The sequence below is a fragment of the Pongo abelii genome, chromosome 3 (assembly GCF_028885655.2).
Source record: "Pongo abelii isolate AG06213 chromosome 3, NHGRI_mPonAbe1-v2.0_pri, whole genome shotgun sequence".
In the NCBI taxonomy this organism is placed as follows: domain Eukaryota; kingdom Metazoa; phylum Chordata; class Mammalia; order Primates; family Hominidae; genus Pongo; species Pongo abelii.
The window spans coordinates 67,314,799-67,342,796 of NC_071988.2; the positions used below are offsets into that span (position 1 = coordinate 67,314,799).

Here is a 27,998-nt window from a genome sequence, read left to right on the forward strand (position 1 = left end):
CTACATACTCCAGGATAATCTTGTTTTAAGGTCAGCTGATGAGCAACATTAATTTTATCTGCACTCTTAATTCCACCTTTCTATGTAATTGTGCTGTGTAACATAGGACATGAGCAATTGGTGGGGGTGGGGGTTATTACTTTGGCCACCACAGTAACTATTTTATGCCAGGTACTCAGCTAAGCACTGGTGAATTAAGCATGAATAACACACACTCCCTAATCTCCATCCATTCTTGGGAGGAGCACCTCACCTGCCATGCTCCTGAGAATCTGGGGAGTCAAAGAAGTCTTCCATGAGGAGGTGATGCCAAAGCAGACAAGTGACAGAGGAGTCAATGCTAGCTAGGAAGAGAGTAGAGGTTTAAGGGGAAACATATTATAAGCAGAGGATATCACCCACTTCAGAGACTCCCAGAGGAGAAAGAGTTTGCATTGAAGGGGCAGATGAGGCTTAGTTGGACTCCATAGCAGATGAAATGGAGAGGGGCAAGCAGTGAGGCTGCCTTGCAAGGCAGGGCAGAGCAGGGGCTGTTAAGGAGTTTGGACTTAATCCCTGAGGCAAGGAGAAGTGATGTAAATGGGGGAGTAACATGATGAGATTCATGGATTAGAGACATGGCTCAGGCTGCTGTAGAGAAGGCACCAGGGAGAGCAGATGGCTCAATGGGTGTGCAGGAGACCTCTCACTGAGTTTAGGGAGAGGTTTTTTAAACAGAAGAAGTTTGAGTAATTTAAATGATGATGGGAAGGAGCTAAAAGTGGGGGATAGGTTAAAGATACAGGAAAGTGGGAGGAAGAACTGACAAGTGAGGTTCCAGAGAGGGATAGATTAAAGATACAGGAAAGTGGGAGGAAGAACTGACAAGTGAGGTTCCAGAGAGGGCAGGAGAAGAGGAGATTCTCACAGGGGGATTAACACTTTCTTTTTTCTTTCTGAGACAGAGTCTCACTCTGTCACCCAGGCTGGAGTGCAGTGGCACAATCTTGGCTCATTGTAGTGCAGACTTCCCAGGCTTAAGGGGTTCTCCCACCCCAGACTCCAAAGTAGCTGGAACTAGGGTGTGCACCACCACCACACCTGGCTAATGTTTCTTTTTTTGGTAGACACAGAGTCTCACTATTTTGCGCTGATTGGTCTCCAACTCCTGACCTCAAGTGATCCTCCTGCCTAGGCTTCCCAAATTGCTGGGATTACAGGCATGAGCCACAATGCCTGGCCTCTGATAGTTCTGTATTCTCTAGAGTTGTCTTTACTTTGTGCTAGTGTGTCCCTCATTGTGCTGATCCTCTGTAAAAATTAATACCTTTTCTTTTTTTCAAGATGGAGTTTCACTCTTGTTGCCCAGGCTGGAGTGCAATGGCGCTATCTTGGCTCAGCGCAACCTCCACCTGCCTGGTTCAAGCGATTCTCCTGCCTCGGCCTCCCGAGTAGTTGGGATTACAGGCATGTGCCACCATGCCCAGCTAATTTTGTATTTTTAGTAGAGATGGGGTTGCTCCATGCTGGTCAGGCTCGTCTCGAACTCCTGACCTCAGGTGATCTGTCTGCCTTGGCCTCCCAAAGTGCTGGGATTACGGGCATTAGCCATTGTGCCTGGCCAAAATTAATACTTTTTATATTAAATTTACATATATATACATTTTTTCTTTTTGATACCGGGTCTCGCACTGTCACCCAGGCTGGAGTACAGTGGCACAACCTCTGCTCACTGCAGCCTCCACCTGCCAGGCTCAAGCAATTCTCCTGCCTCAGCCTCCCGAGTAGCTGGGATTACAGGTAAGTGCCACCACACCCAGCTGATTTTTGTGTTTTTTGTAGAGACGAGGTTTCGCCATGTTTCCCAGACTGTTCTCAAACTCCTGAGCTCAAAGCAGTCCACCCACCTTGGCCTCCTAAAGTGCTGGGATTACAGGTGTGAGCCACCTTGCTCATTCTAGTTTAAACTTTTGAATGGTTTGGGTCTCCTGATTGGACTCCTACAAATACAGAGTCGATGCTAGGAAGGGTACCAGGAGATAGACGCACACAGATGGGATTTAGGAGTAGGTTTGGTTATCCAAGGAGCAGTGCTGAGTTCCTTGCTAATGGGATATGGGTTGCTGGTGATTTCCAGGAAGTGACTTCACAATGACTCAAGCTACCATATACTGTTGATTGTGAAATGCCAGTTGAAGCATATGTCCTGTGAGCTTAGGGGTGCTACAGGTTGACCACTGCAGCAGTAAAGATGACTCTGAAGAATGGCATGGGATGGATCCTTTCGAATGCACTTGAGCAGCAGTCTCCAACCACAGGGCCACAGAGCTGGAGGTGAGCAGCAGGCGAGTGAAGGGAAACTTCATCTGTATTTCTAGCCCCTCCCATCGCTTGCATGACCACCTGTGCTCCATGTCCTGTCAGATCAGCAGCAGCATTAGATTCTCATAGGAGCACAAACTCTGTTGTGAAGTGTGCATGCGAGGGATCTAGGTTGTGTACGCCTTATGAGAATCTAATGCCTGATATTCTGTTACTGTCTCCCATCACCCCAGATGGACAGTCTAGTTGCAGGAAAACAAGCTCAGAGATCCCACTGAGTCTACGTTATAGTGAGTTGTAGAATCATTTCATTATATATTACTATGTAGTAATAATAGAAATAAAGTGCACAATATATGTAATGCACTTGAATCATCCTGAAATTATTCCCTCACTCCCAGTCTGTGGAAAAATTGTCTTCCACACATTCACTCTGTTTTTTGGTAGAGGCAGGGTCTTAATATATTGCCCAGGCTGATCTCAAACTCCTGGCCTCAAGTAATAGACCTCTCTCAGCCTCCCAAAGTGCTGAGATTACAGGCATAAGCCACCACCCTCAACCAAGACTTTCTTAAACCAAATAAAAATTAAGTGAGATTACTTGAGCCCAGGTGGTCAAGGCTGCAGTGAGCCTGATTTCACCACTGCACTCCAGCCTAGGTGACGGAATGAGACTGTCTCAAAAAATAAAATAAAATAAAATACAAATTAACCCTTTATGACGTTCCCAGTAACTTTCCCTCCTAAGTGTTCCCCACAAATCTTTGAATTCTGTTTAATTTTCACATAACATTTAAGACGTTTAAGAACTTGTCTGTCTGTGTCATCCCTTTATGTCAAAAGATGTCTTTTTGTCACTTCCAGCTGGATCTACCATGAACGACTTCTGAATCCAGGAAGAGAGACTGACTGGGCAACATGTTATTCAGGTACAAAAAGATATTGACTGTAACTCAAAAATGATCAAATGATAGTGCATGCATCAAGTGCAATGGGAAGCTCTTCTGGAGAGTGAGAGAAGCTTCCAGTTAAGGTGACATTGAAGCCAAGTCCTGAAAGATGAGGAAGAGTTGTATGAGAGTGGGGAGGGAAGGGGGAGGTGGCAGGATGGGGAATGGGCTGGGATGGGATGGAGCAAACTGCCCAGGAAGGGAAACCAGCACTGTACAGACCTGAACAACGAAGATGGCATGTTTTGTTCAGGGAATGGTGAATTAAGTGTGGCAGGAATGCTTTGTAGAGACAGTAATTTGCTTGTATGGAATTTTGCCTGAGAGACCTCATTGCTGTTTCTGATTTTTTGATGTCATCATCCATCACTGTCCTTGTCAAATAATTTGGAATGGGTATAATGATCACAATAACCCCAAGCATAATATTTCATTAATTCTCACAGAATCACAGGTGGGTGCCACAGTTATCCCTATTTGATGAATGGAGTGATGAAGCCTTGGGAATAATGAATGATTTGCCCAAGCTCACCTGGATATTAAGACTGAGTCAAATGTTGGGTCTGGTCTGACTTTAATGTTTGCTTTGTTCATGAGCACCACGTATTGCCTCTCCTATGCAGTTAAGCGGTAGACAGGTGACAGAAAAGCCCATGTTTGTCTCTACTCACACACTTCTGACTGAATGTATGTATGGAGTTTCTACACCAAATTCTTCAGTGCTCTGGATATTAACTGGGTGTCCCATGACTTTATTCTGACACTACCTGGAGTTAGCACAGACCCTACAAGTTAGGGCCTCAGTCCCATGAGACCATCCTGACTTCAGATGCCAATGGCAAGTCCTAAGTTGTCACCTGTACTTTTGACCAACCTGTTACAAATCGGGGGTTCCCATAACTGTTTTCTTGGGTTTAATAATTTGCTAGAACAGTTTATGGAACTCAGAAAAACAGTTTATTTTCTTTTTTTCTGAGAGAGAGGGTCTTATCTTGTTGCCCAGGCTGGTGTGCAATGGTGCAGTCATAGCTGATTGCAGCCTTGATTGTCTGGGCTCCAGTGGTTCTCCCATCTCAGCCTCCCTAGTAGCTGAGACTACATGCCTGCAACACCACATCTGGCTAGTTTCTTTTATTTTTTGTATAGATGGGGTCTTGTTGTGTTGGCCAGGCTGGCCACAAATTCCTGGTCTCAAGTGATCCTCCCACCTCAGCCTCTGAAAGTGCTGGGATTACAGATGTGAGCCACCACATCTGGCCAGTTCATTTCCTATTACTGGTTCATTGTGAAGGATACATCTCAGAAACAGTCAATGAAAGAGACGTGCATGCTGGATGCAGTGGTTCATGCCTGTAATCTCAGCACTTTGGGAGGACAAGGTGGGAGGATCGCTTAAACTCAGGAGTTTGAGACCAGCCTGGGCAACATGGTGAAAACCTGTCTCTATAAAAAATTAAAAAATAATAATAATAACCGGTGTGGTGTTGTGCACCTAGAGTTCCAACTTCTAGGGAAGCTGAGATGAGAGGATGCCTTGAGCTGGGGACTGGGGAGGCTTAGGTTACAGTAAGCTGAGATTGTGCCACTGCACTCTAGCTTGGACAAAAGAGCCTGATCCTGTCTCAAAAAAAAGAAAGATACCCAGGGCAAGTTAAGTTCGGAGGAGCACAGAGCTCCCATGCCCTCTGTTGAACATGCGACCCTCCCAGCATCTCCTGTCTCCAGCAACCCTGAAAGCTCTGCAAACCCCGTTCAGGGTGTTTATGGAGGCTTTATTATGCAAGCATGATTGATAAAATTTTTGGCTGTTGGTGATTAAGTCAGTCTCCAGCCCCTCTTCCTCCTGGAGTTCAGTGCATGAGGCTGAAAGTTCCAAGCCTCTTACCATGTGGTTGCATGGTAATCAGTCCTCCTCTTGAAGAAATGTAGGAGCTTGCAGTCACCCAGTCATCTCAACAACATCCCCAAATGCATTCTTACCATGCTGGACATCCCAAAGTTCTTAGAGGCTCTTGTGTTAGAAACCTGGGACCAAGACCAAATATTAAAACAAAAGATGTTCCTGTCACATCTATCACTGAGGTCTTTCTAAGAGCTTTAGAAGCTCTGTGCCAGGAACCAGGGACAGAGATGAAATATATATTTCTTTTCTTTTTTTTTTTTTGAGACAGAATCTCCCTGTGTCATCCAGGCTGGAGTGCAGTGATGTGATCATAGCTCACTATAGCTTTGGCCTTCTGAGATCAAGCGATCCTCCCATCTCAACCTCCCAAGTAGGTAGGACTATACATGCATGTCACCCATGCCCAGCTCATTTTTGTAGAGTCGGAGTTTCACCATGGTGGCCAGGTTGGCCGTGTTGGCCAGATGGGGTCTTCTTTTGTTGCCCAGGCTGGCCGCAAATTCCTGGGCTCAAGTGATCCTCCCACCTCTTCCTTGTAGAGATGCGATTTAGTTATGTCGTCCAGGCTGATCTCAAACTCCTGGGCTAAATCGATTGTCTCACTTCAGCCTCTCAAGTAGCTGGGACTACAGGCGCATACCACCATGTCGGGCTAATATTTATTTTTATTTTTTTTCTAGAGGTGGGGGTCTCACTATGTTGTTCATGCTAGTTTCAAACTTCGGGCCTCAAGTGTTCCTCCTGCCTTGACCTCCCAAAGTGTTGGGATTCTGGGTGGGAGCCATCATGCCCAGCAATCACAAGGGTCTTTATAAAAGAAAGAGAGTAGGAGATTCAGAATTGGAGCAGGAGATGTGGTGATGAAAGCAGAGGTAAGAGAGGGAGATTTGAAGATGCTTCACTTCTGGCTTTGAAGATGGAGTCAGGGGCCATGATCCAAGGAATGTGGGTGGCTTCTAGAAGCTGGAAAAGCCAAGGGAACACTTTAGAGTCTCCAGAAGGAATGCAGCCCTGCTGACACCTTGACTTTAGCCTTAATAGACCTAGTTTGAGTTTCTGGCCCCTAGAACGGTAAGATGGTAGTTTTGTGGTGTTTTAAGCCACTAAATGTAGGAAACTGCAAACTATGTTGCAGCGGCAAGAAGAAATGAACATGAAGCCAGGCATGATGGCTCATGCCGGTAATCCCAGCACTTTAGGAATTTAGGCAGGAGGATCACTTGAGGCCAGGAGTTCAAGACCAGTCTGGGCAACATAGTAAGACCTTGTCTCTACAAAAAATGAAAAAATTGGCCAGGTGTGGTGGCTCACGCCTGTAATTCCAGCACTTTGGGAGGCCGAAGCGGGCAGATTACCTGAGGTCAGGAGTTCACGACCAGCCTGCCCAACATTGCAAAACCCCGGGTCTACTAAAAATACAAAAATTAGCTGGGCATTGTGGCACGCACCTGTAATCCCAGCTACTTGGAAGGCTGAGGCAGGAGAATCACTTGAATCTGGGAGGTGGAGGTTGTAGTGAGCCGGGATCACACCATTACACTACAGCCTGGGCAAGAAGAGTGAAACTCTGTCTCAAAATAAAATAAAATAAAATACTAAAAAATTTAGCCAGGCATGATGGCATGAACCTGGAGTCCCAGCTACTGGGGAGGCTGAGGTGGGAGGATCGCTTGAGCCTGGAAATTTGAGGTTGCAGTGAGCTGTGATTGTGCCACTGCACTCCAGCCTTGGTGACAGTGAGATCTTGAAAAAAAGAAGAAAGTAAAGAAAGAAGAAATGAGCGTGGTGGGCATGGGGACAGATGGCAATGTTAAATAGAATGGTCAGGGGTGGCCTCCTAAGTGAAAATTGAGTAAAGACTTGAAGGAGGGGAAGGAGCTGGTCAAGGTGCTGAGGGAAGAGGACTGTAGGCAGAAACAATAGAATAAAGTGTCTGAGGTGTGTCTGAGGCTCTGGAAGGAGGCCCATGGAGCAGACGGAGAGAGGGAGAGAATTAGGGGAGGGGGCCAGGGAGTTGCTGGGTGGGGATCAGTACAAATCACATAAGCCCCGGGAGGTTATTGCTGGGGCTTTGGCTTTTACTCTGACTCAGATGGGAACTGCGGGAGGGTTCTGAGCAGAGCGACGACGTGCTCTGTCTCCTGATTTAAAAGCATTCTCTGGCTGCTGAGTTGAGAAAGACTATGGGAAGATGTGGGTAGAAGCATGGGGGCCAAGCTTTGGCAACATCCAGGCGGGAGATGATGGTGGTCCTGACCAGGGTCATGGCGGTGTTGAGAGATGGTCAGAGGGGAGAAGTAGGGGAGGAGGCCAGGGAGTTGCTGGGTGGGGATCTTTAGTACATGTCAAAGACAGTCAACAGGATTTCCTGACAGACTGGATATGGGGTGTGAGAGAAGGCAGGGGTCAAGGTTGAGTTTGATTGTTACTGAAATAATAATTTTTAAAATAAGTAATTTTAAAAAACACTACTGCCTTTCCCAGTCCTACCAAGTATGGGATGCTAGATTAAAGAAATCTCTTCAGGCTCATTGCGGTGGCTCATGCCTGTAGTCCCAGCTGTTTGGTAAGCAGAGGTGGGAGTATCTTTTAAGGGCAGGTGTTCAAGACCAGCCTGGACAACACAGCAAGATCTGCTCTTTACAAAAATATTTTTCAAAATTAAATAAATGTAGCTAGGCGTGGTGATGTGTACTTGTAGTTTCAGCTACTCAGGAGGCTGAAGTGGGCAGATCTCTTGAGGTCAGGAGTTTGAGGCCAGCTTGGGCAACATAGCAAGACCCCTCACTCTACAAAAAAATTAAAAAACTAACCAGGCATGGTGGCACTCAACTGTACTACCAGCTACTGGGGAGCTGAGGCAGGAAGATGGCTTGAGCCCAGGAGGTCGAGGCTGCAGTGAGCTGTAAGTGCACGGCTGCACTCCAATCTGGGTGACAGAGCAGGACCTGTCTCACAATACAAATAAAAATACAAGTAAAATAATGAAATCTCAAGTCAGAGCCTTTTGGCTCTGCAGCCCTTGCAACCCCTCAGCCGTGCAGTGGGGTTTGCGTCACTGGGAATGAGGAGACCCCTGCCCGGGGTTGTTGCCTGACTAATCAGTGTTTTAAAACATATATTAATCGGGGTGGGCGCGATGGCTCACACCTGTAATCCCAGCACTTAGGGAGACCGAGGCGGGTGGATCACCTGAGGTCAAGGGTTCAAGACCAGCCTTGCCAACATGGCAAAACTCCTTCTCTACTAAGAAAATACAATAATTAGCTGGACATGGTAGTGGGCCCCTGTAATCCCAGCTACTTGGGAGGCTGAGGTAGGAGAATCGCTTGAACCTGCAGGGCGGAGGTTGCAATGAGCTGAGATTGCACCACTTCACTCCAGCCTGGGCAAAAGAACAAGACTTTGTCTCAAAGAAAAAAAAAAGTATTATATTAACATGTAATGGTTTTATTATTAATATGTAACGAATATTAAATATTTTTAAAATCTTGTATTATATCAACATGTAATGGCTTTAATATGTGATGAATAATATTTAAGAACTTGTGTCTTATTTTCTAGTTTTAATATAATTATCTACAGAAAGAAATAGTCTCAGAGATCTTCAATAAAGTTAAAAAATGTAAAGGGATGTTAGATCCCAAAAGATTGAGAATTTCTAGTTTAGAAATATTCAGAGTAAGCCACATACTACTTGCTACTTGAACTATTTTTTTTCTTTGATTTTTATTTTAGGAGATGGGGTCTCACCCTGTCACCCAGGCTTGAGTACAGTAGTGCTATCACAGCTCGCTGCAGCCTTGAACTCCTGGGCTAAGGATCCTCCTACCTGAGCCTCCTGAGTAGCTGGGACTGTAGGTATACGTGACGATACTTGGCTAATTTTTAAATTGTTTTGTAGACGTGGGGTCTCAGTTTGTTGGCCAGGCTGGTGTCAAACTCATGGCCTCAAGTGACCCTTCCACCCCTGCCTCCCATCCTAGAGGTGTGTGCCACTACAAGGAGCACTTGTTCAATGTTCTAAAAAACAAATTTCTAAAGTAAGGCTGTGGGATGATGGCAGGAAGATAAAAGAAAAACAGAAGAATAAGTTAAAATGACTTATTCACACATATTCTTTTGACAGCAAGAAGAACTTTTAGTATATACATTCCTTACAAACAAACAAAAGGCAGATAAACAATGTTGTATACGAACTTCAACACACACCGTACAATATTCCCATTTTGCTGACATAAGTTATGGAAATTTCGTTGTTTACTTGAGTGTCGCTACCAGTATTTTGCTTCTCTGATGATTTTTATCAACTTCCTCATCTGTTAACTTCTCTCCAAGGTATGTCATATCATGACATACTGCTGCTGCACGAACATGGCCAGTGTCTTCCTGTTAAACATGTAGAATGCTTTCCTAATTTCTCTTTTTACCCTCTGTCTTTGTGTTTTGCATTTTTCTTACTTTTATTGTCAGAAACTCCAGAAAGTCAATCGTACTAATTTATCACCATTTGCTTTATTAATTTATACTTTGCTTATATGGAATTTTGCCCAACAGACCTCATTACAATTTCTAACCTGTTTTATTTTGTTTTTTTTTTTCTGAGACAGAGTCTCCCTCTGTTGTCCAAGGCTGGAGTGTAGTAGTGCTATCACAGCTGACTGCAGCCTCAACCTTCCAGGCTGAAGCGATCCTCCCATCTCAACCTCCCACGTGGCTGAGACTATAGGTGCTTGCCACTATGCCCAGCTAATATTCGGAATTTTCCTATACGTGGATTCCAGAGGGGTGACAGTGAAACGTGAGTAAGCATGGATTTTGGTATATGCAGAGATGGGGGGCTGGAACTAATTCTGTATACTGAGGGACGACTGTATATGTTTTTACAATTATGCTGTAGGATACATACTGTTGCATAGCCTTGAAAATAATAATTTTTAATTGAGTGGAATAATAATAATATTGATAAAAGTAGCAGCTCGCCAGGTGTGGTGGCTCACACTGGTAATCGCAACACTTTGGGAGGCTGAGGCAGGAGGATGGCTTGAGGCCAAGAGTTTGCGATAGGCCTTGGAAACAAAGGGAGTCACCATCCCTACAGAAAAATACATGAATTAGCCTAGTGTGGTGGCATGTTCCTGTAGTCCCAGCTCCTTGGTAGGCTGAGGTGGGAGGATCACTTGAGCCCAGGGAGGCTGAGACTGCAGTGAGTCATGATCAGGCCTCTGCACTCCAGCCTGGGTGACAGAGTGAGACCCTGTCTCAAAACGACAAAAAAGTAGCAGCTAACATCAACTGACCTTTTACCAGGTGTCTATTAATACCATAGTTTAATTTCTTATAACTGTTTCTTATTTCACTTACCAACTCTGTCTTCAGTTACTCCCAGATTTTTACTGTGTTTGTACAGATGACCTTTTGTTTAGATTGAATTGTCTCCCCAGAAGTAAGATTACTGTGAGTCACGGTGAATGGACATTCTCATTACCCTTGATGTAAATTGACAAGGTTTTGGGTGCCTCCCAGCTATAATCTTAGCACTTTGGGCGGCTAAGACAGGAGGATTGCTTGAGGCCAAGAGTTGGAGGAGGCAGTATGGCAGTATGGTGAGACCCTGTCTCTATTATTTTAAAAAATTGACAAGCTTTACCCTGGAAGGCTTATACACAATTTAAACACCCCTTATAGTATAAGAAAGTGCCCATTTCACTGCACCTTTGCCAGCACAGGGTATTATAATTTAGTAAGTCATTTTTTGTTTGATTATTTTAAATAGATAAAAGACCTCATATTACTTTACTTGTCACATTTCAACATCTTTCCTTAGCTTATTAGCTCTATTACTTTTCTGTCTGTAAATGGTTGTTGTTGTTTTGTTCTTTGAGACAGGGTCTTGCTCTGTCACCAGGCTGGACTGTAGTGGCATAATCATGCCTCACTGCAGCCTTGACCTGCCAGGCTCAAACTGCAGCATTCTGAGTAGCTGGGACTACAAGTGTGCACCACCACTCCCAGCTAATTTTTTTCTTTTTTTGGATAGAGACTGGGTCTCACTGTGTTGTCCAGACCAGTCTCTAGCTCCTGGCCTTAAGCAATCCTCCTGCATTAGCTTCTGAAATTGCTGGAATTTCAGGCATGAGCCACCATGCCTGGCCTGGGCTAGTCCTATATTCTCTAGAGTTCTCTTTACTTTGTGCTAGCCAATCTCTCATTATGCTGTTCACCTGTTATAATGAATAATTCTCTGTATTAAATTTTACCACTTTAAACTTTTGAGTGGTTTATGCTTCCTGATTGGACTCTGACTAATATGCTAGGAAGGGTCCCAGGAGATAAACGCACACAGATGGGATTTGGACATAGGTTTGGTTTCCCAGGGGGCAGTGCTGAGCTCTTTGCCAGTGGGAAATGGGATGCTGGTGATTTCCAGGAAGTGACCTCACAATGACTCAAGCTACCACTTACTGTTGATTGTGACAAAATGCCAGCTGAGGCACATGCCTTGGGAGCTAAGTGGTTGCTGCACTTGACCACTATGAAGACTGGTGTGGGAAGGGTTGTTTTGGATGCACTTGAGCAGGGGTCCCCAACCCCTGAGCCATGGAGCCGTAAGGAGCCACACAGCAGGAAGTGAATGGTGTCAAGTGAGGGAGTGAGGGAAGCTTGGTCTGTATTTACAGCCACTCCCCTTTGCTCACATTCCCGCCTGAGCGCCACCTTCTCAGATCAGCAGCAGCATTAGATTCTCATAGGAGAACGCACCCTATTGTGAGCCGTGCATGTGAGGGATCTAGGTTGCGCTGTCCTTATGAGAATCTAATACCTATTGATCTGTCACTTTCTCCCATCACGCTCAGGTGGGACCATCTAGTTGCAGGAAAACAAGCTTAACACGCCCACTGATTCTACATTATGGTGAGTTCTATAAATATTTTATTATATATTACAGTGTAATAATGGAAATAAAGTGCCTAATAAATGTAATGTGCTTAAATCTTTTGGCCCAGCTCCTACCTCCCGGCAGCCTCTCCAGGCCCAGAACTTTCTCCAGTCAGCCTCTACAGACCAAGCTCATGACTCACAATGGCCTATTTAGGCCCATACCCTACCTCACAGCAGTCTCCGCAGATGAGGCTACTGCCTCACAACAGCCTCCACAGGCACAGCTCCATCGTTACAATGGCCTCTTTAGACCCAGTTCCTGCCTCCCAGGCTTCTCTCCAGGCCCTGAACTTTCTCAAGTCGACCTCACCAGGCCCAGCTCCTGCCACTCATTGGCCTCCCAAAGGCCAGCTTTTGCCTCACGGCCACCTTCCAAGACCCAGCTCCTGTTGTACAGTGGCCTCTTGAGGCCCATCTTCTGACTCCGGGCAGCCTGGACAGGCCCAGCTCCTGCCTTACAATGGCCTCTTTAGTCCCAGCTCCTGCCTCTTTGCAGGAGGCCCAAATGTCCTCAAGTCCAGGCCACAAAATCCAGGGCCAAAATGTCCACAAGTCGGCCTCTCAAGGCCCAGCTCCTGCCTTTCGTTGGCATCTCCAGGCCCAGCTGCTGCCCCCAGGTGGCCTCTACAGGCCGTGCTCTTTCTTCTGACTGTGTCTGGAGGTCCAACTCCTGCCTCAGAACAACCTCTTTTGGCTCAGCTCCTGCCCAGCTCCTAGTGGCCTTTGTAGGCCCAAAACTGCCTCAAGTCAAGCTTTCCAGGCCCACCTTCTGCCTCCCAATGGCCTGGACAGGCCCAGCTCCTGCATGACAATGGCCTCTCCAGGCCCAGCTTTTGCCTCACAGAAGCCTTCCCCAAACAAGGTCCTACCTGCCTCCCAGCAGCCTCAACAGGCCCAGATCCTGCTTCACACTAATCTCATTAGGCCCAGCTCATACCTCACCGTGGCCTCTCCAGGCCCAGCTCCTGCCCCTCGACAGGCTGTCTGTGCCCGAAACTTCCTCAAGTCGGCCTCTCCAGGCACAGCTCCTGCCTAACATTGGCCTCTTTAGGCACAGCTCATGCCTTGGTCGCCTCTCCAGGCCCAGCTCCTGCATCCCAGCACCTTCTCTAGACCGAGAACTTTCTCAAGTCTGCCATTCCAGGCCCAACTCGTGCCTTCCGTCAGCATCTACACGCTCAACCTCTGCCGCACAGCACATTTTCCCAGCCCAGCATGTGCCTCACCGCAACCCCCTAGGCCAAGCTCCTGCCTTTCAGCAGCCTCTACAGGCCCCACTCCTACCTCAATGGCTTCTCTAGGGCAAACTTATGCCTCACAGTGGCCATTCTGGCACAGCTTTTGCCTTTTGGCAGCATCTCCAGACCCAGAACTTCCTCAAGTGGGCCTCTCCAGGCCCAGCTGTTGCTCCCGGTGGCCTCTGCAGGCCCAGATTGTTGTCAAGTCGGCCTGTCCAGGGTCAGCTCCTGCCTCCCGGCGGCCTCTGCAGGCCCAGGTCGTCCTCAAGTCGGCCTCCCCGGGCCCAGCTCCAGCCTCTCGGCGGCCTCTCCGGGTGCAAAAGTTCCTCGAGTCAGCCTCTCCAGACCCAGCTCCTCCTGCCTCCCAGTGGCCTCTTTCAGCCCAGCCCAGCTCATGCCTCCTGGCGGCCTTCCCAGGCCCCGCTTTTGACTTTTGGCGGCCTCTGCAGGCCCGAATTTGACCTCCAGTCGGCCTCTCCAGGCCCGGCCTCCTGCCTCCCAAAGGCCTGCACAGGCCCAGCCTCTGCCTCACAGCAGACTATCCACACCCAGCTAGCCCTCGCCTCACTGCGGCCTCCCCACTCCAAATCTCCTGACTCTCAGCTGCTTCAGCAGGCCCAGCTCCTGCCTGACAGTGGCCTCTTCAGGCCCATGGGGCTCATTCCTCACAATGGCCTTTCCAGGCCCAGTTTTTCCCTTCCGGTGGCCTCTGCGGGCCCAGAACCTCCTCAAGTTGGCCTCTCCAGACCCACTTGCAGCCTCCCAGCGTCCTCTCTGGGCCCAGTTCTTCCTCCCGGCCGCGTCTCCAGGCCCGACTCTGGCCTCCCAACAACCTCTTTGGACTCAGCTCCCGCCCAGCTCCCGGCGGCCCTGGTAGGCCCACAACTTCCTGAAGCCAAGCTCCCCAGGCCCAGCTCAGGCCTCACAGTGGCCTCTCCAGGCTCAGCTCCTGCCCTCCGATGGCGTCTCCAGGCTCCAAACGGCGTCCGGTCGGTGGGCTCCTCCTGGCCCAGCTTGGGCCTCCCGGCAACCTCTGCAGGCCCAAGTCGTCCTGAAGTCGGCCTCTCCAGGCCCAGCTCCAGCCTCCCAGCAAGCAAGCTCTTTTGGCTTAGCTCCTGCTCAGCTCCCGCTGGCCTTTGTAGGCCCCGAACTTTCTCCAGCCAAGTTCTTCAGGCCCACCTCCTGCCTCCCGGTGCCTGAACTGGCCCAGTTCTGGCTGAAGAACAGCCTCTGCAGGCTCCGCTCTTGCCTCCCAGGGGCCTCTCCAGGCCTGGCTCTCGACCCACGGCAGCCTCCCGGGGCCAACTCCCTGCCTGCCTCCCGGCAGCCTGTGAGTGGCCCAGCTCCTCCCTCATGGTGGCCTGCTGAGGCCCAACTCATGCCTTTGGCACCCTGCCCAGAGGCGTGAGCCCCTGCCTCACACTGGCCTCTCTCATGCTAGGACTTCTCTCGGCGTGAGAGAGGACCTCAGCGTGAGAGAGGACCCGTGAGAGGACCTCTCTCAGCGTGAGAGAGGACCTGTTAGAGGACCTCTCTCAGCGTGAGAGAGGACCCCTCTCAGCGTGAGAGAGGACCCCTCTCAGCGTGAGAGAGGACCCTCTCAGAGGACCTCTCTCACGCTGAGAGAGGACCCCTCTCAGAGGATCCTCTCTCACACTGAGAGAGGTCCTCCCTCACGCTGGCCTGTTGAGGCCGAATTCATGCCTCTGGCACCCTGCCCAGAGGCGTGAGCCCCTGCCTCACACTGGCCTCTCTTAGCGTGAGAGAGGACATGTTAGATGACCTCTCAGCATGAGAGAGGACCTCTTTCAGCGTGAGAAGGGTCCTCTCTCAGCGTGAGAGAGGACCCCTCTCAGAGGACCTCTCTCAGTGTGAGAGAGGACCCCTCTAAGAGGACCTCTCAGCGTGAGAGAGGACCCCTCTCAGAGCGCCTCTCTCACGCTGGCCTGTTGAGGCCCAACTCGTGCCTCTGGCACCCTGCTCAGAGGCGTGAGCCCCTGCCTCACATTGGCCTCTCTCATGCTGAGAGAGGTCCTCTCTCACGCTAGGAGTTCTCAGTGTGAGAGAGGACCTCAGCGTGAGAGAGGACCTGTCAGAGGATCTCTCTCAGCATGAGAGAGGACCACTTTCAGCGTGAGAGAGGACCGCTCTCAGAGGACCTCTCTCAGAGGTCCTCTCTCACGCTGAGAGAGGTCCTCCCTCATGCTGGCCTGTTGAGGCCCAACTCATGCCTCTGGCACCCTGCCCAGAGGCGTGAGCCCCTGCCTCACACTGGCCTCTCTCACGCTGAGAGAGGTCCTCTCTCACGCTAGGACTTCTCAGTGTGAGAGAGGACCTCAGCGTGAGAGAGGACCTGTCAGAGGACCTCTCTCAGCGTGAGAGAGGACCTCTTTCAGCGTGAGAAAGGACCTCTCTCAGCGTGAGAGAGGACCCCTCTCAGAGGACCTCTCTCAGCATGAGAGAGGACCCCTCTCAGAGGACCTCTCTCACGCTGAGAGAGGTCCTCCCTGATGGTAGCTTGTTGAGGCCCAGCTCATGACTCTGGTGGCCTCTCCAGGCCCAGTCCCTGCGTGTTGGCTGGCGGCTTCTAGAGGCCCAGCCTCTACCTCAACAGTGGGCCCTCCAGGCCCACCTCTTGCCTCGCCGTGGCCTCCTCGGGCCAGGCTCCCACCTTGGGACGGCCTCCGCAGGCCCAGCTCCTGCCTCGCGGAGGCCCTCCGGAGGCCAAGCTCCTGCGTCACGGCGGCCTCTCCTGGCCTGGCGTTTGCTGCTTTGCATGTGCTCCAGGCCCTGCACTTCCTCCAGTCAGCCTCTCCAGGCCCAGCTCTTCCTCCCGGCAGCCTCTGCAGACCCAGACTGTCATCAAGTTGGCCTGTCCTGCCTCCCAGCGGCCTTTGCAGGCCTGGGGTGGCCAACTTGAGGACGACTTGGGCCTGTAGAGGCCGCTGGGAGGAAGAACTGGGCCTGGAGAGGCCGACTGGAGGAAGTGCAGGGTCTGGAGTGCATGCAAGGGAGCAAACGCCAGGCCGGGAGAGGCCACCGTGACGCATGAGCTTGGCCTCCGGAGGGCCTCCGCGAGGCAGGGGCTGGGCCTGGAGAGGCCACCGGAGTCATGAGCTGGGCCTCAACAGGCCAGCGTGATGGAGGACCTCTCTCAGCGTGAGAGAGGCCAGTGTGAGGCAGGGGCTCACGCCTCTGGGCAGGGTGCCAGAGGCATGAGTTGGGCCTGAACAGGCCACCGTGAGGGAGGAGCTGGGCTGCACACGGGCTGCCGGGAGGCAGGCAGGGACTTGGTCCCGGGAGGCCACCGTGGGGAGACAGCTGGGTCTGGAGAGGCCCCTGGGAGGCAACAGCGGGGCCTGCAGAGGCTCTTCTCCAGCCAGAACTGGGCCTGTACAGGCCACCGGGAGGCAGGACGTGGGCCTCAACAGCTTGGCTGCAGAAACTTCGGGGCCTACAAACGCCAGCAGGAGCTGAGCCAAAAGAGCTTGCTTGCTGGGAGTCAGGAACTGGGCTGGGAGACGCAGCCAGGAGGAACAGCTGGGCCTGCAGAGGCCGCCATGAGGGAGGCAGACGCTGGGCCTCCTCAAGTTGGCCTCTCCAGACCCACTTGCAGCCTCCCGGCATCCTCTCTGGGCCCAGTTCTTCCTCCCGGCTGCGTCTCCAGGCCCAACTCCGGCCTCCCAACAACCTCTTTGGACTCAGCTCCCGCCCAGCTCCCGGCGGCCCTGGTAGGCCCACAACTTCCTGAAGCCAAGCTCCCCAGGCCCAGCTCAGGCCTCACGGTGGCCTCTCCAGGCTCAGCTCCTGCCCTCTGAAAGCGTCTCCAGGCCCCAAATGGCGTCCGGTCGGTGGGCTCCTCTAGGCCCAGCTTGGGCCTCCCAGCGGCCTCTGCAGGCCCAAATCGTCCTGAAGTCGGCCTCTCCAGGCCCAGCTCCGGCCTCCCGGCGGCCTCTCCAGGGGCAACGCGTCCTCAACGAAGGCCCCTCCGGTGCCAGCTCCTGCCTCCCATTGGCCTCTAGAGGCCTGGCCTCTAGGGGCCTGGCCTCTACCTCACAGTGGGCCCTCCAGGCCCACCTGTTGCCTGGCGCCGTGGCCTCCTCAGGCCAGGCTCCCACCTCGGGGCGGCCTCCGCAGGCCAAGCTCCTGCTTCCCGGAGGCCAAGCTGGGACGTCACGGTGGCATTTCGTGGCCTAGCGTTTGCTCCTTTGCATCCGCTCCAGGCACTGGACTTCCTCCAGTCGGCCTCTCCAGGCCCAGCTCTTCCTCCTGGCGGCCTCTGCAGGCCCAGACTGCCCTTGAGTCGGTCTCTCCAGCGCCAGCTCCGGCCTCCCGGCAGCCTCTGCAAGCCCAAGTCATCCTCAAGTTGGCCTGGAAATGGGCCTGGAAGAGCTGCAAGTCAGCTTCCCAGGGCCCAGCTCCGTCCTCTCGGCAGCCTCTCCAGGTGCAAAACTTCCTCAAGTCAAGGCTGGGCATGGTGGCTCACGCCTGTAATCCCAGCACATTGGGAGGTCGAGGCAGGCGGATCATGAGGTCAGGAGATCGAGACCATCCTGCTAAAACGGTGAAACCCCGTTTCTACTAGAAATACAAAAAATTAGCCGGGCGCGGTAGCGGGCGCCTGTAGTCCCAGCTACTAGGGAGGCTGAGGCAGGAGAATGGCGTGAACCCGGGAGGCGGAGCTTGCAGTGAGCCGAGATAGCGCCACTGCACTCCGGCCTGGGCGAAAGAGCGAGACTCTTCCCCTAACTCATTTTATGAGGCCAGCATCATCCTGATACCAAAGCCTGGCAGAGGCACAACAAAAAAAGAATTTTAGACCAATATCCTGGATGAACATTGATGCAAAAATCCTCAATAAAATACTGGCAAACAGAATCCAGCAGCACATCAAAAAGCTTATCCACCATGATCAAGTGGGCTTCATCCCTGGGATGCAAGGCTGGTTCAATATACGCAAATCAATAAATGTAATCCAGCATATAAACAGAACCAAAGTCAAAAACCACATGATTATCTCAATAGATGCAGAAAAGGCCTTTGACAAAATTCAACAACCCTTCATGCTAAAAACTCTCAATAAATTAGGTATTGATTGGTCATATCTCAAAATAATAAGAGCTATTTATGACAAACCCACAGCCAATATCATACTGAATGGGCAAAAACTGGAAGCATTCCCTTTGAAAACTGGCACAAGACAGGGATGCCCTCTCTCACCACTTCTATTCAACGTAGTGTTGGAAGTGCTGGCCAGGGCAATTAGGCAAGAGAAGGAAGTCAAGGGTATTCAATTAGGAAAAGAGAAAGTCAAATTGTCCCTGTTTGCAGATGACATGATAATATATCTAGAAAACCCCATTGTCTCAGCCCAAAATCTCCTTAAGCTGATAAGCAACTTCAGCAAAGTCTCAGGATACAAAATCAATGTACAAAAATCACAAGCATTCTTATACATCAATAACAGACAAACAGAGAGCCAAATCATGAGTGAACTCCCATTCACAATTGCTTCAAAGAGAATAAAATATCTAGGAATCCAAATTACAAGGGATGTGAAGGACCTCTTCAAGGAGGTCCAAACCACTGCTCAAGGAAATAAAAGAGGATACAAACAAATGGAAGAACATTCCATGCTCATGGGTAGGAAGAATCAATATCATGAAAATGGCCATCCTTCCCAAGGTAATTTACAGATTCAATGCCATCCCCATCAAGGTACCAATGACTTTCTTCACAGAATTGGAAAAAACTACTTTAAAGTTCATATGGAACCAAAAAAGAGCCTGCATCGCCAAGTCAATCCTAAGCCAAAAGAACAAAGCTGGAGGCATCACGCTACCTGACTTCAAACTATACTACAAGGCTACAGTAACCAAAACAGCATGGTACTGGTACCAAAACAGAGATATAGATCAATGGAACAGAACAGAGCCATCAGAAATAATGCCACATATCTACAACTATCTGATCTTTGACAAACCTGACAAAAACAAGAAATGGGGAAAGGATTCCCTATTTAATAAATGGTGGTGGGAAAACTGGCTAGCCATATGTAGAAAGCTGAAACTGGATCCCTTCCTTACACCTTATACAAAAATCAATTCAAGATGGATTAAAGACTTAAATGTTAGACCTAAAACCATAAAAACCCTAGAAGAAAACCTAGGCAATACCATTCAGGACATAGGCATGGGCAAGGACTTCATGTCAAAAACACCAAAAGCAATGGCAACAAAAGCCAAAAGTGACAAATGGGATCTAATTAAACTAAAGAGCTTCTGTACAGCAAAGGAAACTACCATCAGAGTGAACAGGCAACCTACAAAATGGGAGAAAATTTTCGCAACCTAGTCATCTGACAAAGGGCTAATATCCAGAATCTACAATGAACTCCAACAAATTTACAAGAAAAAAACAAACAACCCCATCAAAAAGTGGGCAAAGGACATGAACAGACACTTCTCAAAAGAAGACATTTATGCAGCCAAAAAACACATGAAAAAATGCTCACCGTCACTGGCCATCAGAGAAATGCAAATCAAAACCACAATGAGATACCATCTCACACCAGTTAGAATGGCAATCATTCAAAAGTCAGGAAACAACAGGTGCTGGAGAGGATGTGGAGAAATAGGAACACTTTTACACTGTTGGTGGGATTGTAAACTAGTTCAACCCTTGTGGAAGTCAGTGTGGCGATTCCTCAGGGATCTAGAACTAGAAATTCCATTTGACCCAGCCATCCCATTACTGGGTATATACCCAAAGGACTATAAATCATGCTGCTATAAAGACACATACACACGTATGTTTATTGCGGCATTATTCGCAATAGCAAAGACTTGGAACCAACCCAAATGTCCAACAGTCATAGACTGGATTAAGAAAATGTGGCACATATACACCATGGAATACTATGCGCCATAAAAAATGATGAGTTCACGTCCTTTGTAGGGACATGGATGAAATTGGAAATCATCATTCTCAGTAAACTATCGCAAGAACAAAAAACCAAACACCGCATATTCTCACTCATAGGTGGGAATTGAACAATGAGAACACATGGACCCAGGAAGGGGAACATCACACTTTGGGGACTGTTGTGGGGTGGGGGGAGGGGGGTGGGATAGCATTGGGAGATATACCTAATGCTAGATGACAAGTTGGTGGGTGCAGCGCACCAGCATGGCACATGTATACATATGTAACTTACCTGCACATTGCGCACATGTACCATAGAGCCTAAAGTATAATTATAATAATAATAATAAAAAGAAAAAAAAGAATGTATATTCTGCAGTTATATGAAGCATGCTATAAATGTCAATTAGGTCAAAAAAAAAAAAGAATAAACGGTGGTTTTCAAGGGCCAGGGTAAAGGGGAAATTGAAAGTTGCTGATCAATGGTTATAAAATCTCAGTTATGCAAATTGAAAAATTTCTAGGCATCTGCTACCCAACATTGTTCGTATAGTGAACAATACTGTATTTTACATTTAAACTTTTGTTGAGGGTAGACCTCATGCTAATTTTCTTGCCACTATAAAATAAAAATTTTTTAAAAAGAAAAAAAAAAAAAAAAACTTCCTCAAGTCAGTCTCTCCAGGCCCAGCTCCTCCTGCCTCCCAGTGGCCTCTTTCGGCCAGCCCAGCTCGTGGCTCTTGGCGGACTTCCCAGGCCCTGGTTTTGACTTTTGGCGGCCTCTTCAGGCCCAGAACTTGACCTCCAGTCGGCCTTTGCAGGCCCGGCCTCCTGCCTCCCAAAGGCCTGCACGGGCCCGGTCTTGGCCTCACGGCAGACTCTCCAGGCCCAGCTAGCTCTCGCCTCACTGCAGCCTCCCCATTCCCAAGCTCCTGCTTTTTGGCCGCTTTGGCAGGCCCAGCTCCCGCCTGCCAGTGGCCTCTTTAGGCCCAGCTCATTCCTCACAACAGCCTTTCCAGGCCCCGTTTTTCCCTTCCGGCAGCCTCTTGGCCTCTAATTTTTTTATCTTTTGTGTATAAATCCCTAAATATGGAATTTTGGAATATTTCCACCATTATATAAATATTTTGGTAGGTAATTCATTTGGAGTGAGTTTCTGCACCAAGCCTGAAATTTTTATTTTATTTTCCTTATTATTTGGTGTTAAACAGATTTAATGATGGTCATGGCAACTTTTCGGCACAATAAGAAATATCGCCCATGATCAACGTGTTCTGTTCTGGGGAAGGGGGCAAAGGCAGGGTGAATCACTTTTTAAAAAGTACAATTCAAGTTGAGAGTGCAGAGGGAATGGGGAGAAAACCCTCCCACTGCCTGTGTCGAAGTGCAGGAGCCCCCACCCCCATACTCACCTGAGTCCAGCCCCTCTGGGGAAAGAAGGGATGCATGAACTCCCCCTATTCCACAGGCGCCTCCCTGTGGCCCAAGGCCCTCTTCACACTCCATCTTGTAGCCCCAGCAGGAGCTATTTTCCGAAAAGTGAAAAGCTCTGAAGGTCCCACACTTCATGGTATGTACAGGGGCTCGGAGGAGGGAAACTGCCCAGCTTTCCCCTGGCACAGCTGCAGGGGTAGGGGGTATATATAAGAGGAGCAGGCCTTGGCCAGGCATGGTGGCTCACGCCTGTAATCCCAGCACTTTGGGAGGTGGAGGCAGGCGGATCACGATGTCAGGAGATCAAAATCAACCTGGCCAAGATGGTGAAGCCCTGTCTGTACTAAAAATACAAAAATTAGCCGGATGTGGTAGTGTGCACCTGTAATCCCAGCTACCCGGAAGGCCGAGGCAGGAGAATGGCATGAACCTGGCAGGAAGAGGTTGCCATGAGCCAAGATTGCACCACTGCACTCCCGCCTGGGCGACAGAGCAAGACTGTGTCTCCAAAAAAAAAAAAAAAGAAGCAGGCCTTATTCCGTCCCACCCAAACTGAAAGGATTAAATGGCTTTACCCGGCAGAAGATAACCATCCTGCCCTCCATTGCTACCCCCACATACTGTCCATGTTCTCAGGGGGTACTGTGAGTCCTGGGATCTTCTTTGGGGTCACCCACCTGCCTGTGGTAGTTATGGAGGGACCCAGGTGTTGAGGCAGGGCTGGGGTGTCCCCTTCCAGCCAGGCTGTCAAGGCCCAACTCTGGGGCAGAGGCAGTGGCAGGGCAGCCAGGGTTGCGCCAGAGCCTGAGCAGGGTGAGATGGGGTCAGGCAGGGCTGGGAGTCAGGGCAGGGGCAGCAGCAGTGGACCCGCTATGCACACATCTTCTTCTCCAAGGTTTGTGTGCAGAACATCCTGCCCATGCTGCCCCAGCAGCTTCAGTTGGCACCTGCCCCAGTCCAGCCTCTGGGACTCATGCAGCGTCTCCCAGCGGCCCTGCACCCACCACCAGCATCCATTTCATCTGCAGTTGAAGATCCGTGAGGTGCCCAGAAGATCATGCAGTCATCAATCCCACAGAGCAGCCCGCGAGGCTGAGGCTCCTCCCACTGGACCGCCCCCCAACTGGCACCACTGCTGCCCCTGCCCCTACTGTCAGCCTCACGTGACTCTTGGGCAGAGGCAGTGGTGGGGCAGCCAGGGCAGCGTCAGAGTCTGAGCCAGGTGAGGTGGGGTCAGGACCCCCGCAGGGCTGGGAGTCAGGGCAGTGGCAGAACAAACCTTGGAGGGGAAGATGTGTGCATAGTGGGCCTGGAGGGCGGCTGTGGCCTAGTGGACAGGAAGAAGCAGTGGGCCTGGAAGAGCTGCATGATCAGGGCCGGCACTGGTCCAGGGCGTGTGCAGTGAAGAGGACAGCGCCTTCTCGGTCTCTGGTTCCCTGAGCCCGTCCTCAGCTTCTCCACCTGTACAGACAAAGGGGAAGCTGTCCCCATCACACATGGCACACTTGGGGGTGTTAGACTTTGGGCTGCAGCTGGAGCATCTTCTCATTTTGCATTTGGGCATGGTGGGGTCCTCCAGTGTGGGATCCATGTCCGTGGTGTTCCCTCTGCCCTGACCCCCAAAGCCCAGTCGGTTTCTCCTCTTCAGGCTCTGCCCCCCGGGTGGCTCAGCCCAGCTCCTGCCTAGGAAAGCCTTAGTGTTGGGAGGGACCGCAATGACTGAGGGGCCTGGTAGCTCCAGGTCGCCCACACTTTCAGGTCTCTTGCACCAGAAGGTGGCAGGATCCATTGGGAGGAAACAGGTTACCTTGGAAGGCGTCCCTGGGCCCCCATCCCCAGGGATACAGGCCGTAGGGGGCCCGCTCTGCTGCCCTGACCAGACTCCTGGGCTTGAAGGCTCCTGGGCCCAGTAAGAAGGAGGTGGGTGCCAAGGTTGAGGAGGAAGCATCCAAGTATGTGTAGGAGGAGGACGGGGTGGGACCATAGACTTTGCCAAAAACTGCAGGTGGATCGGGGGACCCTGGGGGCTCAGGATCCAGCAAGGGGCGGCAGGAGTAAAGGAGGAAAAAATGACAGGTGCAAATACCTTCCCACCAAAGCCCTTGTTGCCCTCTGGCTCCTCCCCAGAGCTGTCCCCACTCTCAGCCGGTCACCCACTCCTTGAACTTGAGATCAGTGTCAGTGGTGCTAAAGCCGTCATCAGCAATGACATCATCACCCCCTCCTCGTGGATGACCATGTGTTCCTCGTCACTCGCTATGTCCTCACTGGCCATGTGCTGGGAATGAGCAGCTCAGGTGGGCAGCTGAGTTTCATGTCCTTACATTTTAGTTATACTCCTTATAAAAAGCAACTATATAGTTGAACTTTTTAAAAAATTGAATTCCACAAATCTCTGTCTTTATGAAGACATTTAGTCAATTTCCAATTATTAGGTTTATCATTTTTTTTCTGTGCTGAATTGGAAATTATAAACTCAATAGTTATTGTATGGTTGGTTATTCCTGAATTAATTTTAAAAGTCTAGAATTAGTTAACATCTTTCTATCTATACTGAGAACCAGTGAGATGTCAGAACACTTTAAATATAAATATCCTTCATCTGACCTACATGACATTATATCTAGTACTTAAGCACAGAAAAGAATATAAATTGGCATTGTTATTGTTTCATAAATATAACATTTGCTAAAATATATAACAGCCTCTTGGCTCATCATTTTTAGAAACTGCCTTAGCAAAATTTGATTTCGATAGATAAAACACTCTTATTTTTTACTCTAAACAAGCCTTGTAACTTACTCATTTAAAAAAAACTGCTCAGCACATAATTTAAGTATATTGTTTGAGGCTTTAAATATAATTAATACTTTAGTATGTTCTCTTTCTTTAATGAAATACTTAATTAGCCTTAACTCATTCATCTCTCAGATAAAGTTATGATTTTTAACACTTAATCTTTCTTGAAACAAGCGTTTATACTAAATGAGTAGATAGTAAACATCAATAGCAGTGAAAATTTATGTGCATATGTGTTTGTGCGTATATCAAAGATGATGTTCCCATGTGAATGCATTTTATTTAATTTTGTAACCAAGTATTTTAACTTTGAAATTCATTTTAAACCTTTTTTTTTCTTTTTTTCCTCTCAAGTCTTAAGATGTAACCTTGAAACAGATTGTAGAAACATTTTTTCTTGGCCTTGAGATAAAGCCTTGAAATGTACTTCGAAACTCTGCTTCCCTGTTTCCCAGCAGACAGTCCCTTGCACCATACACACTTATCTAACTGCATGCTTGTTAAGAAATTCCAGGGTCTAATTTTATAACAAGCCAGGCAAGGAGGCCCAGCTGCGGAATTCTCCCCAGCAAGGAGATTGCCTCAGGACAGATAATCTACAACCCAGCCACAACCGAGATGGTCCAGCCAGCACTCCAGGTGGACGGTGACTCAAGATAGCCTTTGGAACAAGATATTCAGACCTGCACCCTGCGTTTCTCCTGCTGGTTTCCATACCAAGTCTCTCCCTTTTAAACCCCTTCTCCCAAGACTAACATTTGAAATGGTCTTTTGGAGGCAAGAACCTGACCATTTCCCAACTGCTAGCATTTGAATGAAGTTGCTTTCCTTTCACTACACTTTGCTTCTTGTATTCTGGCCCTCGAGCAGTGAGCAGCTGGACTTGCATTCAGTTACAATTCTAAAAGGTTAATTTTGACAGCTTCTTTAATAAACACGTATATACACAGTCCCTGGGATTTTAAAATAACTGTTATATTTGCCTTTTTTAACCTTTCTAATTGGATATAATTATTTATATAATTATATATACAAATCTTAGATTCAGTGTGAAAGAAGACATTACTTCATTTGCAAATCCTTCTTGTATTACTTTTGTAATCTATATGTTATGTGATGGTATATAATTCCTAATTCTGAAGTGCATGGCTTTTTCACTCTGGAATACTCCATCTTTCTTACAGGTATACAGCTCATTATTATTATTATTATTATTATTATTATTGTTATTATTATTATTAGAGATGGAGTCTCACTCTGTTGCCCAGGCTGGAGTGCAGTGGCACGATCTCGGCTCACTGCCAGCTCTCCCTCTCAGGTTCACGCCATTCTCCTGCCTCAGCCTCCCAAGTAGCTGGGACTACAGGCACCCACCACCATGCCTGGGTAATTGTTTATATTTTTCGTAGAGATGGGGTTTCACCATGTTAGCCAGGATGGTCTCGATCTCCTGACCTCGTGATTCGCCTGCCTTGGCCTCCCAAAGTGCTGGGATTACAGGTGAGAGCCAGCTCATTATTTATTTCCAAACATACTGGCTTCTGAATGGTACTTTATAATAAATGTTTGTGAAGTGAAGGATAAATAAATACATAAATTAATATTTCAAAGTCATTAAAGTCTCCAAAATTAAGAATACAGTAACTACATGTGGTTTCTATTTGAGTGCTTATTTCTGTGGTTAATAACAATTACTTTTTTAAGAAAAATTGACCATATATGGATTGATTGATTATATATATAAAAATTGATATAATGCCCTAAGATCCAAGGATCAGTGATTCAGTATATTGCAAACTGCACTACATAAACATTTAAAGAATTTGGGATTATTCTATTTAACTTGATTTAATAACTGAGTTTTTAGTATTAAATGCCTTACCTGATTCTTAGCATTTGCATGCCATTCTTTCTAAAAGTTAAATTTGCTTGCCTCCCATATGCAAGTGTAGGATAGTTCTAGCCTCCAGAAAAAAAATCTAACATTTTAGCAGAAGAAATTTAAGGAGCACCTCGCCAATATTAGGCAATACCCTGACTACTAATGACTCCAACTTGTGCTCATCCTGGTTACCCATTTTGCTGCTGACATTTTGTTCCTACCTTGTATTCTCTTTTAATAACCATAACCTTATCTAAGAATTGGGTTTTGAATTATTCATTGCTTTTGATAAACTCAACTCCTCTACTAAGTCTGTAGAAGACTGTCCCTGTCCCTGAACTAGGCCTATGAGTGTGACACTCTCCTTAAGATGTTTAACAGAATCCATTCCTCCTGAAACTCTGTGGGGTTTGGAGTCAGACACACCTGAGACAGAATTCTAATTTAGTTTCTTTCAAAGTAATTTCTAATTTACTTTCTTTCATTAATGCAGATCCATTTATTAAATTACTTGAACTCTAGTTTTCTATAAAAGAAAGCAGTGTAAAATATTGTTTCTACAATTGCTATTAATTATAACTATAGTAGTACTGCTTATAACATGCTAGGACCTGTTTTAAGCATTTTACATGTTGATAATTGCATTCTCATGACAACATTTTGAAGCAGATATTCTTAGGAATTTTTCAATCACCAAATGAGATAACCTGTGTAACTTTGCTGGAATATAGTAAACATTCAACAGTTTAATAAATGTTATTCACTCTTACTTAAACAAATGAACTATATTTGGCAAGCATGTAAGTCTGTACATTATCAGACTTTGAACAATCAAAAATAAATAAAACATCCACTTAAAAAGTCAAGTATTTTCCCTCCTATTTTTTTCCATTTTAATCTCTAAATTTCCACCAGCATTTTTCTGACACACATGCTAATATTTCCTCATTAACAACAAAACACAAAAACTACATAAAATAACTTTTCTTATGTTTGTTATCTTCTGTAACTCCCATCCTCACTAAATTCCCTTCTCTTTGACAGTAAAACTTCTAAAATAATTTGTATTTTATTCCAGCTGCTATCCTCTTCCATCAATTAGCTCAAGCCTTGAGTCATGACATTTCCCAGAGAGTCTACAAGAATTTCTCTCTGAAGTCATGGAAGAAACTTTAAAAGCAGTAGGTTTTTCGTTTCATTTTTCTTAATGCAAGTGTAGGATAGTTGAAGTCTCCAAATAGTGACCCTGCTTTCCTTCACTGCATGGGCTTCTATGACGCTACTCACTTTCCACCTTGTCTTGCTTCTCTGGCCACACCTTTCCTTGGTCTTATTACTGCTTTCTCAGTGAAGCTATTCTCAAGGATTATCTTCACATTTTCTCTCTTTTCCTCCTACACTCTATCTTTCTCAGAGTTGTAACCATAATCTCTGTAATTTCTAAAACACTGTCTTCGTTTGTATCTCTCATGAGACTTTTTTCTGTTTTTAAATAAATGTTTCCCCACTCCTTTGGTTGACTGTATTTATTTATTTATCTATTTATTTATTTTGAGATAGATTCTTGTTCTGTCACCAGGCTAGAGTGCAGTGGCACGATCTCGATTCACTGCAGCCTCTGCCTC

At 47.9% G+C, this 27,998-nt stretch overlaps 1 protein-coding gene and 1 pseudogene across 1 annotated transcript; both read left to right on the forward strand.

The window, feature by feature from the left end:
- The first annotated feature begins 1,525 nt into the window (after positions 1-1,525).
- LOC129058996 (putative uncharacterized protein FLJ44672) lies at positions 1,526-14,534 on the forward strand. Its single transcript, XM_063723840.1, has 7 exons — positions 1,526-1,779; positions 2,117-2,313; positions 3,166-3,230; positions 8,893-9,015; positions 9,765-9,955; positions 12,012-12,069; positions 12,162-14,534. Exon 7 carries the CDS (start codon positions 13,407-13,409, stop codon positions 14,532-14,534), a length of 1,128 nt encoding a protein of 375 aa, XP_063579910.1. The 5' UTR covers positions 1,526-1,779; positions 2,117-2,313; positions 3,166-3,230; positions 8,893-9,015; positions 9,765-9,955; positions 12,012-12,069; positions 12,162-13,406.
- A 1,335-nt stretch (positions 14,535-15,869) lies between these two features.
- LOC129059165 (putative uncharacterized protein FLJ44672) lies at positions 15,870-18,903 on the forward strand (annotated as a pseudogene).
- Positions 18,904-27,998: the final 9,095 nt, after the last annotated feature.